At 47.9% G+C, this 16,828-nt stretch overlaps 2 protein-coding genes across 3 annotated transcripts in view; both read right to left on the reverse strand.

Annotated features, from left to right (window-relative positions):
- The window catches only part of EXOSC10 (exosome component 10), a 23,185-nt gene extending 12,622 nt beyond the window's left edge, over positions 1-10,563 (reverse strand). The window contains exons 1-12 of one of the 2 annotated variants that reach the window (XM_079142948.1): positions 9,821-9,984; positions 8,127-8,263; positions 7,240-7,363; positions 5,681-5,785; positions 5,035-5,200; positions 4,731-4,845; positions 3,466-3,541; positions 3,146-3,256; positions 2,696-2,839; positions 2,108-2,298; positions 768-924; positions 452-600 (exon numbers count right to left, since the gene is read on the reverse strand). In XM_079142948.1, coding sequence (XP_078999074.1) covers positions 452-600; positions 768-924; positions 2,108-2,298; positions 2,696-2,839; positions 3,146-3,256; positions 3,466-3,541; positions 4,731-4,845; positions 5,035-5,200; positions 5,681-5,785; positions 7,240-7,363; positions 8,127-8,263; positions 9,821-9,931 — 1,586 coding nt within the window. In that variant the 5' untranslated portion in view covers positions 9,932-9,984. Of the gene's footprint in view, positions 1-451; positions 601-767; positions 925-2,107; positions 2,299-2,695; positions 2,840-3,145; positions 3,257-3,465; positions 3,542-4,730; positions 4,846-5,034; positions 5,201-5,680; positions 5,786-7,239; positions 7,364-8,126; positions 8,264-9,820 lie in introns of both variants that reach the window. The other variant, XM_079142949.1, reaches the window with a different exon arrangement.
- A 2,809-nt stretch (positions 10,564-13,372) lies between these two features.
- The window catches only part of MTOR (mechanistic target of rapamycin kinase), a 118,941-nt gene continuing 115,485 nt past the window's right edge, over positions 13,373-16,828 (reverse strand). Inside the window, 2 exon segments of the mRNA XM_079143464.1 lie at positions 13,373-14,253; positions 14,893-14,998. Of these exon segments, the coding sequence (XP_078999590.1) occupies positions 14,238-14,253; positions 14,893-14,998 (122 nt within the window). The 3' untranslated portion in view covers positions 13,373-14,237.

Consider the following 16,828-nt stretch of genomic DNA (forward strand, 5'->3'; position numbering starts at 1 on the left):
CTGGAACAGAACACACAGGGTAACATTAAAATTCAACTAGTAAGCTCCATTTGATGCTAGGGATGTGACTCAGGAGTGGAGTGCTTGCCCAGCATGTGCAAGGTCCTGGGTTTGATCCATAGTGCTTCAAAACAAATAAACACACAAAAAGCCGAAACGCAGGGGCAATAACCAGCCTTCATAGTGGAAGAAAAAAAAAAAGTGCCAGGTGGGTGTGGAGGCTCATGTCCACCAGCCCAGACGTCAGGGAAGCTGAAGCAGGGCGACTGCAAGGCCACCCGGGCAACCTGGCGAGACCTTGACTCAAAAGAATAAAGAGGGCCGTGGACCTAGCTCAGTGTTGTGGAGTGTTCCTGGGTCCCATCCCAGGACTGCAAAAAAAGTCCCTATTTCCTGTCGTCAGACCTGCTCAGTCTAGAAGCAAGGATTAAAGGAATCTCGAGTCCCTTACCCGTAGCTTTCATCCTCCCTGCGAGCTGTTTTATCCCTCCAGGCAAACAGCAGCTGGAAGGCTGTCAACTGCTGCGAGTTGAGATGCTTCTTTTGCTTCCGATACAGTTCAAGGTAAGACTCATCAGTGAAGATAGGTTTGACAAATTTCTGCAGAATGTTAAATATTCAAGATCAATGGACTGAAAACTGTGCCCTGGGCTCTGGAAAATGTTTGGCTCTTGTCATGGACGTGAAGAACAGAAGTGAGAAGAACTGGATCCTAATCGGAGACGCGTGCTGAGTGCGGGGCCCGTGTGGCTCCTGTGAGGCCGTACCTTGAGGCAGAGGTCGCGGCTCCGCTGCCACACCACCTGCAGCTGGGTGGGCTGGGCACCACCGCGCTCCCACAGCTCCAGCCTCATTCTGTCATAGATGTAGAGCAGGTAGTGGGTGTCGTCCCGGGCGTAGCTGAGCATTTCCTCAGGCAGGGGGCTAGAATCGGAACACAGCACGGTTCTGCTGACTGCCCCAGGGATGGCTGCCCACCCTGTCCACTCAGGAGGCCAGGACTTTCTCAGCCCTTCAAGACTGGCTTCGGTCTTTCACAGTCAATGATTATGGTCATACCAACATTTCTTTTCTTTTCTTTTTTTTTGGTACTGGGGATTGAACCTGGGGACACTTAACCACTGAATCACATGCCCAGTCATTTTTATTTAGAGACAGGGTCTCAACTAAGTTGTTTAGGGCCTAATTGCTGAGGTTGGCTTGGAACTTGTGAACCTCCTGCCTCAGCCTCCTGAGCCACTGGATTGAAGTTGTGTGCCTCCATGCCTGGCTTCATTTTCTTCATTTTAATGTGACAAACCATTACTTTAACAGACCACTGGGTGGAAAGGGAGGCAGCCCTAAGACTCTCCAGCTGTCTGTTCTCCTGAACCTCATATTCTTTTTAGGGAATCTTGGTTTTTTTTTTTTTTTGCACTGGGGATTGAACCCAGGGGCACTTAACCACCAAGCCCTTCTTTTTTTTTACTTGGAGACAGGGTCTCATTAAATTGCATCCTTCTGACTCAGCCTCTCAAGTAGCTGGGATTAAGGCGATGGCACTGCCAGATCATATTTGAACTTTACTGGTCTGAATAAATTTGTTAATATTTAGAAATTCACACATGTTGAAATGGAGAAAAGTTCAGAGACATCTTACATGGTGCTGCACCTCAGGGATGTAGCCAGCCACGACAGTGCTCTCACTGGGCAAGGTTTCCAAAAGCAGGGCAAAACTGCTACAACCCTGTGCTGCACCAAACACACACTACACAGCTGAATCGAGCTGTGCACCCGAGCCTTCTCTCACTCCTCGACACACACACAAACCATCCCTGATAGAGAGCAGAGTTGTAGAAAAGGGAGGCTGGCGCTGGTCAATCCTGACAAGGCAGGTTTTCAATCACTACTTCCAGGAAGCAGAATGTAACAGAATCAACCTGATATAAACTCCACATTTCCACCCAAAAATTTCCTATTACTTTTGTGCTGCAGAAAACACCCACGAGAAGTATAATACATTCATCTTAAAAAAAGCAACAACCTAAACATGCTCTTCTTGGCAAGAGGTCAGCAGACCCCAGGCCTCGCTCTGCCCCCACTACTTCCCTGTCAGGTACAAACTGACCGGATCCTCCAGTCAGCCAGCTGGTACTGCTTGTTGGACTCCACGCTGCAGTAGAGTTTCAGCAGATGATCGAGCGAGTGCCTGCCCAGGTTAAGGAGGCGTGCTGCCTGGTGGGTATCAAACATGTTCACTACGTACAGCCCGAAGTCTTTCTGTAGCCACTCTATGTCAGAATCGGCGCCATGGAAGACCTGAAAACGAAACCAACGCCATGTGGTACACCAGCAGAAGGCCCATCTCTGAAGGTAAAGCTGCCTCGAGGCCATCAGCACCCTGGGATGGGAGGCCCGCCTGGAGATTAAGATGCATGTGGTTTTAATTTGGAGAGCAGCCTTTGTCTGTACTCCTATTATACAACGTTACAGGTTGAAGCAGCTCTATGGGCTCTAAGAGTCCTTAAGTCTGCACAATCCTGATGGAACAGGCTCTTGGCTGTAGCCACTAATATGACTTGATGTGGCTCCAGGTGGCAGTGAGCTAGAGACAAGCAGTTAGCATGTGCAGGGGAGATGACATGATTTCTTATAACTGTTTGCTCTAGGTGAAAGACTGTAACCCTGCTTCGCACGCTGGAGAGGGCTGGCTGACCTTAACGATAGCTGGGTCTGTGAGGCTCTCGTTGAGGATGTACATGTCGCTGCGAAGCTCCAGGGTGTCCACGATGAAGTCTTCCGTTCGGGTGGAAATCTGCATCAGGCAGGTGAGTCCTAGGAAGCTCCTGTAAGAGTGATGCTAAGGCACAGAGAGGGGACAGGAGGATGGCATCGCTTGCCTTTCCTTTACCCACTGTTTTATCTGTTTGCTTATTTTTGGTGCCCAGGACTGAACCCAGGACCTTGTGCATGCTAATAAGCATGTGCTCTACCACTGAGCTATGCCCCCAGACCCTTCTTCATCAATTCTGAAGTCAGTTATAGAGCAGTCATGTTTAATTTTTGGCAAAAAAACTTCAGTAAAATTAGTGCTAATTTCTTATTTTTCCAAGTAGGTGAATTCCCAGAAAATGTAAAAATTTCACTCAAGAAAATGACAAGATACCTCTAAGTCTACGGCAAATTCTTGACAATTCAAGAGTTTTTCGTTGAGTTCCACAAGTTTGTCCAGGGAGGATACAAAATGGCAGGGTGTTTCTTCTACAGGTCTGTATAACTGGGGCAAGTACAGCGAGAAAAAGAAAGGAGTATTAAAAACCATCTTCACTAAATACAAAATGAATCATGAGTTCAAGAAGTGGCCTCAAGCTGCAACTTCCTACTTCAAAGATATCAAAGAAAATCAAAATTAAATCAAACAATCTGCTTTGATTCTTCCTCCCAGGCTCCTCTGATACCACCCCTCCACTATGACTGGGCACTGACCTGGGGCAGTGGCTTCTCAAGCACTGAATCTGGGGGGGTGAAGTGATCCAGCTCATACTGATAAGGATGTGCAAACCTGAGTCAATAAACAAAGAGTCCTTGCGATTAGTTCCATAAGCCAAGGAAAACCGCTTGCATCCAACATGAGAACACGAGTGGGAGCCAAGCACTGGGAAAACGCCGTCCCAGCGCGGCAGCATCGCCGGTGCGGCGGTGATTCGTGAGCGCCAAGTGAACAGGCCATGTGACGGCCGTCACCACAGGACAACCAGTCCATCTGCTCCTTCAGAGAGAGCTAAAGAACCTCGCGACTCGACCAGCATGTGAGTACTCATGTGCAAACCGCTGGATGGCTGGTGTTGTGGATGACACAACAATGAAAAGTACATGATTCCTTATGGTTTGGGAAAAAATTTGATGAAGTTAGAGAGTGAGACAAATATTTTGGTGACCATGAGCTAAATGTTGTCTCCCCCCTTCTTCTCCCATGTATCTGCATAACCCAAGCTGAGTCAGTTCTGGAGGGCAGAGTCACCTTTCACTCCTTCTATTTCTCCAGCACTAGGTTCAGGCCTCACAGCGCAGAGGTGGGGCAAGGAACGGATGTAACAGCGCTGGCTATGTGTGAGAAAGAAGCCCACACCAACGAAGTCTTCATCATCTCTTCATTATGCCGAAGTCCATATGTCTTCTCTCTCTCGATGGGATCTTGCTATATTGCCCAGGCTGGTTTCAAGCCCATGGACTCAAGTGATCCTCTCACCTCAGCCTCCCAAGTAGCTGGGACTGAGGATGTGCTCCTATTTGATGTGTTTCTGATGCTGAGGACAACCCAGGGCCTCACACATGCTAGGCACACATTGCCACTAAGCAGCATTCTCACCCATTCGTCTACTGTAAGTGAAGTTTTCCCAAGATGCTAACTCTGCCAGTGAACAACCCCATACCTTGCTGACGATAGGGAGCCTCACCTTAAGGTGAGTCCCCACCTGAAAAGGCAGTATAGCATGGGGGAAAGGCAACCTAAAGAAAATGGGGGTTTAGAGTTCCAGTCTTGGGAAGTTGGCATCTCTAATACCATATCAAATGGGGGCCAGAGTACCTGCCACCTCTTGGTTCCTGGTGAGGGTTACCTGGGACAGTCTAAGAATGAGGCAAAATGACCTGTTTCTCAGATTTTTTCACATATACATTTCATAAAAGTGAAACCAAGTGAAAATGTGGCAAAAATGTGAGTGGAAGGCCTAGACACAGCAAACACTTACATGTCCTGCTCAACCTGCTGCGTTCGCTGCTGATGGATGAAATCCGCCAGGGCAGGGGGGACATCCAAGTCCTCAGGACGGTCCTGTGGGCGTTCCCGCCTTTCCTTAGAAAGAGCTGGAGACCCAAGCAGTGACAAAAACACCATCACAAAGGGACACACACTTTTATGTCCTTTTCTAGCTTTCCGGGTATCACTGGCTCCCTTTGAAGAAAGGAAGGCAGCAGAGAGGTCTTCACCCCCTTGTTGGCTTTGGCATGAGACGGAAGGGAAAGACTCACCTGGGGCAGCGTTGCAATACTCACCTGGAGGGAGTGGCTTCTGAGCATTGGGCTTGATGAAGATCTTAGGAAGAAACGGAGTGTTGGAATTGTCAATCTTCTCTCGAAACTTGAGTTGAGGTCGGATAATGTTTTTTGCGTGAAGTAGCCGGAAAGTTTCAGATTTTGCTTTTTTGCCATACTCTCCTGCCTGTGATCAATGCACACAAATGTCTTGTGCCATAGCACCCTGATGAGTTAGAAAAGCACACTATATCCAGGCATGGTGGTGCACACCTAAAATGCCAGTGACTTGGGAGGCTGATCCTGAGGGGGATCACAAGTTCAAGCTAGCCTCAGCAACTAAGTAAAATCCTGTCTTACAATTTTAATAAAAAAATAAAGAGGGCTGGGGTGCAGTTCAGTGGTAGTACACACCCTGCCTTCAATCTCTAGTACCACATAGACACACAAAAAATACAAGAACATTTTCAGAGCGTCTCATTTAATTTAGAATGTGCAAGGGAGACTAGGGGTGCAAAGTGGAAAAGGGGTGTACTTATGAGAACAAGTAAAAGCAGGCAGTGGCCAGCTCTGCCCAGTAAGTCAGACAGAAGTACACAGTAGAAGGGGCAACAGCCCTGTGGTAGGGCTGCCAGTAGGGCCTCATCACACTGAAAAGACACCTCACCTTCCGGTTCCAGCTGGACACTATTGTTTTGGGGACCTGCAATCCTGCAGGGAGGACAGGTTGCTGATGCTTATTCACACCTGATGCTTCATCTAGCAAAATGCCCTAAAAGCAATTGAGGTATTGGGTTAGCATTTTTTTCCTTTCTAGGTTAGCAAAGTTAATTCCCTGACATTTTAAAGAAATATATTTGTAGAATTATGTGTGAGAGAATATGTACACACCATTACATACCAACGCACATATGAAAACATTATATTCAATAAGTATACGCAGTTTTCATTTGTCAATTAAAAAATAACTTTTTGTTTTGTTTTTTGTTTTTCCACAATGCACACCTATAATCCAAGCAAACTGGGAGGCTTAGGCAAGAGGATCACAAGCATGAGGACAGCCTCAGCAACTCAGTGAGACCCTGTCTCAAAATAAAAAGTAAAACAGGTTGATACATAGCTCAGTGGTACAGTTGGGGATGTGGTTCAGAAGGAAAGCACCTGCCTTACACCCTATATGCCTGCACACACGTGAAGACACACACAAGAGTGTGCATCACTGTCTGAGGGGTGATTAGGGAGTTACACCAAGCAACTGAAGCATTAACGCTCACAGATGGGTAAGGCAGTAATCACTCACTCCTGACCTATGACTGACCCTCTACGGCTATGAACTGGGCTGAAATTTCAAATATGATTTCACAATGTGAGTGGCCACTAAAATAAAGACAGAAGACTGTCTGTTAAATAGAAAAGTGCAGGGGCTAAGGGTGTAGCTCAGTGGTACAGCACTTGCCTACCATGCACACGACCCTAGGTTTTGTTCCCAGTACAGGGCAGTGGCAAGTGACAGGAGAAGTACAGTAGTTAGAATGAGAATGGAGGCAGCCTGTCTGGTGTACAGTCAAAGCAGGTGTGGAATATCAGACCGTGCGCTACTAACAGAAATGCACCTCAGTGACAGATGATAGTACGGCAGGCCCTGAAGTCATAAACATGAGAATCCTCTAAAAGGTGTGTGGGGATTTAGGCTAGGGAAGAGATGACCTTGTGGGACAGGAGAGCGGGATGTCAGTATCTCCAGGAGCATCACTTGTTGAAGGTTAGACTTATTTTGGATGATCTCTGTAAATAATGTTCTCCCATGGATTCTGGAATAAACTGATAGTGACCTAGATAGATATGAATCTCCTTCCAATTCAGTAGGGTTGGGGTGTTTAGCAGATCGTGAAAAACAATAAATATGAACTAAATTTTGGCTGGGCTGGTACAGAGGCTTCCTCTTTTGTAATACAAATAGGCTTTGTAAATCGGGAAAGTAGATTCATAGACACTTAAAAAAAAAGAAGCTTCCATAGGGAGTGATTTTCTTTTTTTTTAAGGACAGTGGTATTTTGAAGACAACTGTCCCTATTTTTGAGGAAAAGATGCCAATTTTGAGGAGAAGTCATTACCTGTACAAAATGCTAAACTCACTTCCTTTTCATTTTCTAAGTTGCCAGGGGTTCTCCTTGTTTTAATAAAAATGCTCTTCATTGTCAGCGAAGTGTCTGCTGAAGTACTCACCACTCTCTCCAGAATCACATCATTGGTGTCAACTAATAAGTCAAACTTGTCCTCTAGCTCAGTCACCTTGCTTCGATCCTTAATGTCGCTGCGACACCCATGGTACTGCATCACCCGGCTCATGCTGAGGGAAGGAAACTCAGTCAGTCCCTGCATCTGCATCTCAAGATTCGAAGGGAGACATTTACCTCAAGGCTTCTTATGCGAGATACTATATTAATAATGTGTGTTCATTGTTTTAACATGGTAAATCTGAGTTTTTCTAATTTTGTCATACAACAGTTAAACAAAATTAACGTTTGTGTACTATCTGTCCTAATTTATTTCAAGTTCCGCCACTGATCCAGGAGTGAACTGTCAAAACCCAGAAGAGAAAGCACGTTTAATATATGGATCTTCATTCACTTAGCAAGTCATTTTCTGAAGATCTGCTATACACAAAAATATCTGCTGCCTAAAATTACAAAAGTTGATATAGTTTTTAAAAATTAAACTAAACTGCATGCAGTGGCACATGCCTTAATCCTAGCTACTCACAAGTCTGAGGCAGGAGGATTACAAGTTCAAGGCCAGCCTATGCAACTCAGTAATACCCTATCTCAAAATAAAATAAAATTAAAAAAACAGGTTGGCAGTGGAGCTCAGTGGTAAAGCGTCTGCCTGGCATGCATAAGGCCTGGGTTCAATCTCCAGCACCACACACAAAAAAAGTCAAACTAAAGATTTGCCAAGTAATATTTCCCTAATGAAAATATACTATGTCATTTTCACATTTTATCATTCTTTAATTGCAGACAATTATGACTGAGGAGAAACATTTCAGAAAAAATTATCCACCTGTTTGTTTTCATTTCCTTCATTAATACAAGAAAATACATAGTACTCACCATTGAAGCAACCTGTCTCCCTGTGTTTCACAAAATGCCTGAAAGCCAGGAAAACTTCGGTAAAAATCATACTCATCCCCAAACTGTGGTAGGCCTCCAGATGCCTTGGTGACTGCCACCACTGATCCAAGAGCGAACTGTCAAGACCCAGAAGAGATGGCACATTTAAAACATGGATCCTCATTTACTCAGCAAGTCGCCTTTTGAAGATCTGCTATATATAGCATATTGTACTAGATGCTAAAGAGAGGCTACAGGTATCCAAACTCCTCTATAAGATGAAGAACTCAGTGCCACTCTCCCCCAAGCCCAAGCCCTCTGCTGGGCCCTGAGAATTCAACGGCGAGCACAGAACCCAGTTTGGAGCCAATGTTCTTGAGAGAGTGGGGAGTGACAAAACACATACACATACAGGGGCTGGGATGTGGCTCAGGGGTAGAGAGTCTGTATAGCACATGTGAGGCCTGGGGTTCAATCACCTGCACTACAAAAACAAAACAAGCAAAACCACACAAAACCATATAAAGTCATGTGTCCCTCCACATTGTTAGGTGATTTCACTATCACAGGGGCAGAGCATACACAAACTGAGATGGCTGTCAGTCTACATAATCTTATATGTGACTCGTGTTGACCAGACAATAAACTAATATTTAAAATGGTCTAGGTTTGAACCTTGGCTCCACCACCTATGACTTGTGATTTTGGTTAAGTTATTTTATTTATCTGGCCTTTGGTTTCCTCCTCAGAAAAATGGGCATAATAAAAGTGTCTACCCCACAAGTTGTTGTGAGGATTAAATGGGTTAATAACATCACCTTCCACAGTACCTGCATGAATGCTATCACTATTACCCAATTCAAATCCATGTGCTCTATACAAGAAGTCACTATGCATTTGTGCTTTTGTTCTGATGAACATCTAAAACCAATACAAGCATACTCTAGATATGCTGGGTGACCCGTTTATAACAAGCTGGCTCAGTTACTACCAAGTAGCTCTCTATTTAAATTCTTAGGTAATGAGAAAGGACCTTTGACAGGAGGGTTGAGCATGTGTAGGCCAAATGTCAGCATTCTGAGGTTTGTGAATAAACATCTCCCTCCGACCAAAAAATGGGAAAGGAGGTGGGGAACTAAGCCGTGGTGTGGAATGCGGTGGCTCCTAGGCGGGAATGAATGCCAGGGCGACCAGGGCCACACCTAGCGGTTCAGGGACTCTTCGGGGCCAGGTCAACGATGGACAGTACTGGAAGTTAGGCCCAACGGGAGTGCAGCTTCCAGGAACCGGTAACGCAAACCTCAGTGATTTGGCTGCAGGGCTCCGGGGCCATCGGCAAGCTCCAGGCGGTCAGGTCTGCTCCTTTTCGAGCCGCCCTACCGAGGACCCAAGCGAGCGCTGCGTCCCCACGGGGAGGCTCCGACAATGCGCCTCGGCCCCCGGGGCAAGGATGCTCGGGGGCGTTTCGCCCAGGGCCGGGGTGGCCAGGACGGCACTCAGGCAGGAGGGCCCCGCGGCGGGGCGGGCAGCGCGGCGCGGCCGAGCCCGGGGAGCCGGCCGGGGCCCAGGCGGCGCACCGCGAGCGCGTCCCCGTCGGCTCCGCTGCGGCGCGCGGCCGTCCCCCGGGCCCCGGCCCGCTCCCTCCCCGGCCAGGCCACGCGGCCGCCGGCGCCCCCGAGGCCCCGCGAACCCACCTTCACGAAGCTGTCCGCGTCGGGGAAGCCCGGCAGCACCATGTCGCGGTCGGGCTGCGTGGCGCTGGTGGCTGACGGGGACTTGGGCTCCCGGGGACTGGGGGGCGCCATCTTCCCGGGCCACACGGCTCTTCTCGCGAGAGTGGCCGCCGGCGCGCGGCAAGCGCTTCACGCATGCGCAGAGGCCCTGATCCCGGGAGTGCGGGCGAGCTTGAGCTGCGGTGTCAGGTCCGAGTGGCCGGGAAGGCAAGTTCGCAGTTTTCTTTAGCCTTACAGTGTGTCATCCCCACAGCCTTGGGACCCCGGGCGCGACCCGGAGGATTCAGTCCTCCTTGCACTTAAAGGGAACTCCGCCCAAGCTCTGGCTCTCTTCCGCCCTCACCTGCTGAACCAGCGCCTGCGGGGAGCCCCTTTCCCCGTGGGGTTCGCTCCTGCCAGCCTGCAAGACCCTGGCTCACGATGGTTCACCTTCAGTGTCCCGTGTTACGTCGGCGCGAGAGCACAGCCGTACCGTCATGCTGTTTCTCACTTTGTTAGTACTTAAAAAATGACGAGCTTTCCAGTGCTGTTATGAAACAGGCTTCGTGTGCGAGGATTTCGGCCAGCCGTGGGCTAATCATCGTAGGAGTTCAAGGCAGGCTAGGCTGAACTCCGCTGTTTGGGACGTTAAGGTGTATCACGTACGGCTGAGGGCTGGGGGGCTCAGCCGTGGAGTGCCCGGGGCCAGTCCCCAGCACCGTAAGCCACAAGCCAGCAAGCCAGCAAGCATGGAGAAATTAAATAACTTGTCCCAAATCACACACGCAGTGTGAGAGAGTTGAGATTTGAAACTCCCTCTTTTGCCACTACAACCTTTTTTTCTTTTATTTATTATTATTATTCTGGGCATGGAACCCAGGGCCTCACGCATGTCAGGTAAGGGTTTTGTCATTGGGCTACATCCCCAGCCCCACCCTTGATCCTTTAAAATACCTTTATATTGCCTCTTAGTTCTAAGGCCCTGGAACTTGATAAATGCAAGGATCCTGCCATTCTTTCATGTAGTCTTCCTTCACACAGTCACATGAAAGGATTTGGGATTGAGGGTTAGACTGGTTTTTCCTGGGGGGTGGTACTGGGGATTGAACCCAGGGGCGCTTTACCAGGGAGCCACTAGGTCTTAGAGCTCACTAGTTTGCTGAGGCTGGCTGTGAACTTGCCATTTCTTGCCTCAGCCTCCCCAGATGATGGGATTATTGGCGTGTGCCACCGCACCCAGTGATTAGACTGTTTTTAACGCTCTTCTGCCCCTGGTAATTCATGTCTACAAAGCCAGAATATTTTGCTTAGAGAAAACTTAAGAACATATTAGATTCACCACAGTCCAGATTTTGCTGTCCTACTCTTTTTTACAAAAGTTAATAAAATATTGCTGTAGTCATTGAATCATTTCATCTGGAAACAAGGAAGTTATGGTGATCATATTTTGGGGAGCAAAATAGGTGATTCATGGTGCTTTAGTCAGCTTTTGTGTTGCTGCAACGAAAACACCTGACAAGAACTTAGAAGTTTTTTGGGGGCTCATGGTTCAGTCTTAAGTCCATGGACAGCTGCCTACTCCATTGCTCTGGGCCTAAGGAGAGGCAGAATATCATGCGGGGAGGGCCAGTGAAGAAAAGCTGCTCTGGGGGGTAAGGAGGGAGACCACAGGGAAACACCCCCAGTGACCCAGCTCCTCCAGCCACACCCCACCTACCTCCAGTTACCACCCAGTCCCTTCAGGTGAGGAAGGACTGATTAGGTCACAGCCCGTACTATCCAGTCATTTCCCTAAATACTCCTGCATCAACGCTGGAGATTTGGGGGATACCTCATATCCAAACCATAACACATGGTATGAGACTTTCTAGCTGTGAGTGTTCAAACTGGTATTAGTTTCACTGTGGGATTTAAATTCACTTTGGTGATTTAAAAATTCTTATTTTTTCAGAACAAGTAGAAAACAATTTTTACTTCATGGTACATTGGTATCTATCACATATTGTAAAAGTTTTTAATGTAAGGAAAAAGACTGAAAATCTCTCTCTTTTTTTTTTTGTGGTGCTGGGAATCGAACCCACGGCCTTGTGATTGCAAGGCAAGCACTTTACCGACTGAGTTATCTCCCCAGCCCCTGAAAATATCTTGATCTAAAGAAATTTCATATCTGGGCTCAAATAAATTCAATATATTACCAAAGTCTACTTTAAAAACTTTTTCAACAAAAAGGAGGCAGAAAATTTCCTTTTAAGTAGAACTAGAATTTCAATAGTTTTACTTATTACTTACTTCTTTATCTTTTTCAGTGCTGAGAATCAAATCATGCTAGGCAAGTGTTCTATCACCTCGCTACACCTCTAGCCCTTAATCTTTTGTTTTTAATGCAGGCGTTGTCTGGTGAACCTTTATGAAGCACCACTAGGAGTTAGGTCTGGTAGTTTTTGGGGAAAGACATGTGATTCCTGTCCTTTTAATTCTCTTCTTCCTCCTAATATTGGATCTTTGAATAGTTTTTATAATGGCAAAATATTTCTTATTAGGTAGGAGTGAACCAAAGACATTTAAGAATTCCCTTAAACAACTAAAAGTTAAGACTTTTCTCTGAAGTTCTCTTTAGGCATGTCCTTTCTCTTGAGGGAAGGTAGGGCTGGGGACGTAGCTCAGTGGTAGAGCGTCCGCACAGCACATGTGAGCCCTGGGTTTGATCATCTGTACCACACGCACACACAGAAACCCCCCAAAAGACCAGAAGTGCAAACGTCATCTACAGGGTGCGGACAGCTCCACTTAGCTCCCTCCTCTCCGTTATTCCGGTAGCCTCCTGCTTGCCCATGTGCCTTCTGGGTTTCCTTCCATCTGTTCGCTACCTGTCGTCCACTTCTGCTTTAGAACCTCCCAGATTCAGGTCCAGAAGCCTTGCTGGGGATAGTGAGGCAGCCCCACTCTACTTTCTAGCTCCTTTTCCCCTTATCTTCCTGTTCTTCCTTTTATTCTCCCGTGCGGTTTGACCATGTAAACGTGCTGTTTTGTGTCACGTGATGAATACCTGCAGTTCCCTAAGGACTGAGTTAACACTTGTCTTTGCTGCAGATAGATGCTTTCACACCTCAGTGTCTTGTACTTCCTTTCCTGCTGAGACATGCATCATCTGACAAAATCCCACTCCTCCTTCACCTATCCCAATGTCTTCCTTTCCATGGTATTCTTTCCTGGTATTCTGGCAGAATTAGTGTGCCTACGTATGGTTCCTCTTGTCACAGAGGGGGTGGAATTCTCAGCTCACTGTGATAGGCTGTTTCCACTCTGTTAGGTCCAGGAAAGATGCCACATCACACACATCCTGGGCCTTTGTAGTCCTCGCATACTAACTGCTTAATGTTGAGGGAATAAATGCTCCCCCCCACTTTTGTGGTGCTAGGTTATGAAGCCAAGGCTTCCCACGTGCTAAGCAAGTGCTGTACTGCTGAGCTACATCCCTAACCCATTGCTTCCTTTTTGACTTTACTGATAATTATGAATAAAAAGCTGCTCATATACGTGTTTTTAAAATTCTGATGTCATTTATTGGCACAAAAATTATTCAGATACAACATGGTGTCTAGACGTGGCTACATCTTATACTTTGTGCACTTAGTCAAATATTTACTTTGCTCATAATTCTGCACACATCCTAGCCCGTCCCTCTGTGTTCAGCACCTGGTGGCAGCATTTGTGTTCGGAGCCCTTGCTTCACACACAGCGTATTCAGATCTCACTGAACACGGGGCCAGCATGGGCCCCAAAGCCTTGGGACCACCAGGCACCTGCACGAACTGCCCTCCTGGCGGTTCAGGTCTGGGTTAAGTGTGAGTTGCAGCAGCACTGGGTCAGGCAGAAGACTAGCCTGTCCTGGCCCGTCCTGCAAATGTTGCCACTGCTATCCAGGGACCTGTGAGGTAAGGGGATGAACTTCGGCTTCTTTGTAGTCTAGGACCCTGATCCGTGATCCCCACAGCCCAAGCCTTCTTGACTGTGCTAGTCTGCTGTACCCACCTTGAGAGGAACGGCCAGGCCAACCTTCTGTCAGCAGACGTTCACAATGAGCTCTCTTGTGAGTTAAGTCAAACCCGTATTTCTGAAGTTATGATCTTCTGTTCCCCAAAGTCAATGGCTTGATTATGTAGTATTACTGTGTTTCACTGTCCTGGGAGCCGCATCAAGCCTTGTGTTTCTGACAATATCTTCTTCAACAGCAGCTAGAAAGTTGGTTCAAACCAACTTTGAATATACAGTAGTTCTTTTCATTTACATTTCAAAATATTAACAAAGTCAAACTTTTTCACCATAGTTTCAGTTTAGTGACGTGTAGACCAAGTATGAAAGCCGCAGGGGAGATGCTGTGGACACTCTGGGCCTCCAGTCACCAGAAAGGACACCTATGAAGGGAGACAGCAAAGGCAGAGGGACATAGTTTTACTATGAGCTTCCTCAAAACTCTACCCAGATGCCTTGAAAATGGAGAGACCAAGGTCTGCCACCCCGGGGGCATTCCCTGGGCACTCACACCTAACCCTGTGGGACACACTTCTCTCCAGTCAAGGGCTAATGTCACTAGGGTCCTACAAGGACATCCCTGCTCTCTCAGGTTTCTGCCTTCAAGTGTGCCTTGGGCACTTAATCAAAGGAAACCGGGGAATGGTCCTGCCGGGTTCAGGCCAGATTCAGCTCACAAATTTGCCTTCCTTTCCTCTTCCTGTCACTGCTCTGGCTTCTTTCCTGTGCCCTTCCTGAGGTGACAGCAAAAATCCAAAAGAACCCACAAATAAATCAGCCAGCAGCCCAACTGTTTTAAGCCACTGCTCTTCGTGCCACTAACTGTTTTGGTGGCTGCCTTCTGAAGGTGCATCCACAACTCTCCGCTCTTTCCCCTGTGGAACGGGGGCACACAGTGCAGCCAGCTCTTAGAGGACCGACCTGTCACTGCTCTGTGGTCACTCCACTGCATCTGCTTTTGCTCCCTAGGCTTGGGGCTGCAGGTGGGGTCCTCGCTGCTGATTTTAGCAAAACCCACTTACCAGCCAATGTAACACTGGCAGAGGTTTTCATGGGAGGTTGCTTGTTTGATGAGCAGCTCGACTTGCGTGGGAACGTCCAAGGTGTCGTCATGGGAAAAGTCCCGACCTGGCACAGGAGAAAGCAGCACAGCCATCAGCACCTGGTTCTGACAGGTCTCTTGTCTGCTATTTTGCTCGCGGTCTAAGCAGCCGTGGTCAGTCAATCCTCATACCTGAGGACTCAGGACACGACTCCTTTTAAAAATTCACCTTCAGGTGACCTCAGTAGAGATGCGGTTCAGAGAAGGCAAAGTCCTACAGTCGGCCAAGTTCATGAGGGCCAAGGATCTGGCCTATGGATCTATTCCAAAATCTCTCTTGGGTTGGACAAGCAGACCAGAAGGTCTGTTCTGTTCAAATCCATGAGCCTCCGGTTTTGAGCACAACCTTCCACTGCAGATTCGCGATCTCAGCTTTGAGCAGGCGCGCTGTGCAGTGCGGCCAGCCGAGGGCATTTGGCGGCAGGCCTTTCCACCACCTAAGGGCCACCTCAGGCTCTCTCTCCAAGACATCTGAACCCTCCTCCCGCTTCTCGCCCTCGGCAGGTGCCCTCACTCCCACTTTTTAAGATGATTAACCCATCGCGTGCAGCTCCAGGCCCTGCTGACGGGAGGTGCGTTCTGGAGCTGGCTCACCTCATGTAAGCTCCCTCTGCTCTCCCCGCCTGGGAAGCTGCTCTGCCACCTCAGGCTAACTTCACCTGTACTTCAGATCCCATCCCCTCCTGCTTTCTCAGAAGCCCGACAGGACTGATGATCTGTTCTCTTTCTTGTCTTCTTTCTTTTTCATTTTTTTTCTTTGTGGGACTGAGGATTGAACCCAGGGCCTCATGCATGCTAGGCAAGTGCTCTTCCGCTGAGGTACATCCCCAGCCTTTTCTATATTTTATTTTGACACAAGATCTAACTAGGTTGCCCAGTCTACCCTTGAACTTGTGAGCCTCCTGTCGCAGCTTCTGACTTCTCTGGGGTTACAGGCTTGAACTACCTTGCTGGATCTGACTTGTGTTTCAAACTCCACTGAACTGCACTCTTCATTGTTTTGTAAAAGTATTCCTCTCTCATTAAAGTAAAAACAAAAACAGCTGGGGCTAGGGGTGCAGCTCCTGACACAGATACACACCCCGCCGGTCACTCCTTAATCCTCTCTTTCCTGCATAAACTGATCAAGAGCATCTAGCCCTGTCCCTTCTTCCTGGTTTCCCTCTCTCATCTCCTCACTACTTCCTCACAATTCTCAGGTGGTCACCAGTGACTTGGACCAGGCTTGATTCCTCAGTCCCTCATGCCCCGACATCAATACTTTTGATCTTTTTTTAGGCAGTGCTGGGGATGGAACCCAGGGCTTCAGGCGTGCTAGGCATGTACTCTACCATTCAGCTACATCCTCAGCCCAGTCCTTTTGCTGGACCTTAATTTTATTTATTTATGTATATGAGGTGCTGAGAATCAAACCCAGGGTCTCACACATGCTAGGCAAGTGCTCCACCACTCAGCCCCAGCCCCAGCCCAGCCCAACCCTTTTGATTTTAAAACCTCCTCAAGATCCCTAGCATCCAGCTTTACTCCCACCACCTTAGTCTAACCAGTGGCACATCTACCTGGGCGCTGAGGCAGCCTCTTCCTTGGTGCATCTGCCCACCTTCCCTCTGGCCCTGTCCATCCAGGCACAGCAGGTGGTACTCACCAGGCCTGCTGGGCCTCCCACCGCACTCCAGACCTGCCCGTGGTTTCCCAACACTCTAGAATGAAAACACGAGGTCCAAGCTCTGCCTGCAACAGCGTACTCTAAATGAGCTCTTTTTCAGAGTTTAGTGCATGGATGTTTCCTTAGGGAAGTTTTTCCTGGGCTTCTGAACTTGTCAGTTCTCCTATTATGGGTACCACAGGGTCAAGTC

Source organism: Sciurus vulgaris, assembly GCF_902686455.1.
Source record: "Sciurus vulgaris genome assembly, chromosome: 1".
Taxonomy (NCBI): Eukaryota; Metazoa; Chordata; class Mammalia; order Rodentia; family Sciuridae; genus Sciurus; species Sciurus vulgaris.